Below are 1,507 nucleotides of genomic sequence, written 5' to 3' on the forward strand. Positions count from 1 at the left end.
TTTTTTTTTTTAATCCTGGGGCTGGGACAGAAATCAGACTGAAAGGTGATGAATTAGAGGCAAGAAAACTGGTTGTGGAGGTGAATAAAAAGGTTTAAGAAATGTGAAGCTTTATCTCCCAGGCTGGGTTTGGATTGACCCCTCCCCAAGGCTGGATGAGGCCTGAACAGGCCACCCCCCAAAGTCTTGTGGCCCTTCCTCCCAGATTCCTTGCAGACTTGATTATCATGTTGGGCCACCCCATCTCCCCCATCTATCGTTGGCTGTGGTGTTTTCTGTCTCCATTTGTGCTGCTAGTCCTGTTTGTAAGCACCCTGATTCATCTATCTCTGAAGAACATCACCTACTTGGCCTGGGACTCAAAAATTGTGAGCCTCCCTCTAAGACCCCAGAAACCCCTGGGGAGTGGGTGAGGACTTTTCAGTCTGCTCTGGCCTCTAGGACTCTGTCCTCTTATTCCCTGATTCCCTTAGGGATTCAGTTATCTAGTCTCTGGCCTTGGTTCATGTCCTACCCCCAACCTCTGTAGCCTTCCATTTCAGAGAACCTGGGTATTCTAAACCTTCCCTTTCTCCACAGTCAAATGAGGTATTCCGAATTTATCCATCATGGGCTAAAGTCTTGCTCATCATCCTCATCGTCATTACCATCTTGCCTATCCCTGCCTACCTCATTGGTGTGGATTTCACAGTCTCCATGATTCACAGTAGGGGCACAGTTATCTTCAAACCTGAAGCTAAAGGGAACTCACCGAAGTCCCATCCACGGCTTCAGGTGAGGAAAAGCCCAAAAGAAGGTTAATACAATGGATAAATAATGGGGGAAAACCTCTCTGCCATGTGAGTAATTCATCTTGGAAATAAAGACTTGGTTTATTTGGCAAAACATCACTTCTTTTTCAAAGTGGAACTCCCTGGCTGGCAACTTGACATTAGAAAAGATAAAAGTAGCACCTGCTAATGTAACTGGACCCAAGACATTTTGTTTTCCTGGATTGGGAAAGTTTTTTTCTGGCCAGATGGATGTTAACACAACAGCCATTCCCTGCATCTCCTATACTTTCCCTCACCAGACACATAATAATGGTGTTCTTTGACTTCCAGTATTTGGTTGATGGTTGATCCTACTTCTCCTAGGCTGCCTTCCTCTTGGAATTGGTCTGTGTCAGGTCTGATCCCTATGAAACTAAGGTAAAAAATGGTGCTGGTAACCACATCGGTGGAACTTTGCTTTTGTCATAAAAAAATGCCCAACTCCCATGCTTGCCTTTCATTGACTTTGTTCAATTCAAATGCTAGAATCCAGTCCCTCTCTGCCTGGTCCTTCTTAAACAGATAGAAACAGTTTTCTCAGAAGGCAGTGGATTCACTAATTATGGCAAAGTGGTTAATAATTGGTGACTTCCTCGTATATCTCTTAAATACTTGGAATAATTGATTACTTTACCAAGTTGATTAATTTACCAAGTCTACCAAGGGACTTAAAATTTTACACATTTTATGTTTTT

The 1,507-nt window shown here is 43.3% G+C and overlaps 1 protein-coding gene across 1 annotated transcript; it reads left to right on the forward strand.

Moving 5' to 3' along the window:
- The first annotated feature begins 9 nt into the window (after positions 1-9).
- Positions 10-885, forward strand: LOC117797916 (orphan sodium- and chloride-dependent neurotransmitter transporter NTT5-like). The gene is made up of 2 exons (XM_034650353.1): positions 10-368; positions 580-885. Exons 1-2 carry the CDS (start codon positions 156-158, stop codon positions 799-801), a joined length of 435 nt encoding a protein of 144 aa, XP_034506244.1. The 5' UTR covers positions 10-155; the 3' UTR covers positions 802-885.
- Positions 886-1,507: the final 622 nt, after the last annotated feature.

This window comes from Ailuropoda melanoleuca, unplaced genomic scaffold (genome assembly GCF_002007445.2).
Source record: "Ailuropoda melanoleuca isolate Jingjing unplaced genomic scaffold, ASM200744v2 unplaced-scaffold1825, whole genome shotgun sequence".
Lineage (NCBI taxonomy): Eukaryota > Metazoa > Chordata > Mammalia > Carnivora > Ursidae > Ailuropoda > Ailuropoda melanoleuca.

Coding starts and splice junctions, on each gene's coding strand:
- LOC117797916 (XM_034650353.1), top strand. CDS start 156: ATGAGGCCTGAACAGGCCACCCCCCAAAGTCTTGTGGCCCTTCCTCCC. Junction 369..579: donor TGGCCTGGGACTCAAAAATT/GTGAGCCTCCCT, acceptor CTTTCTCCACAG/TCAAATGAGGTATTCCGAAT.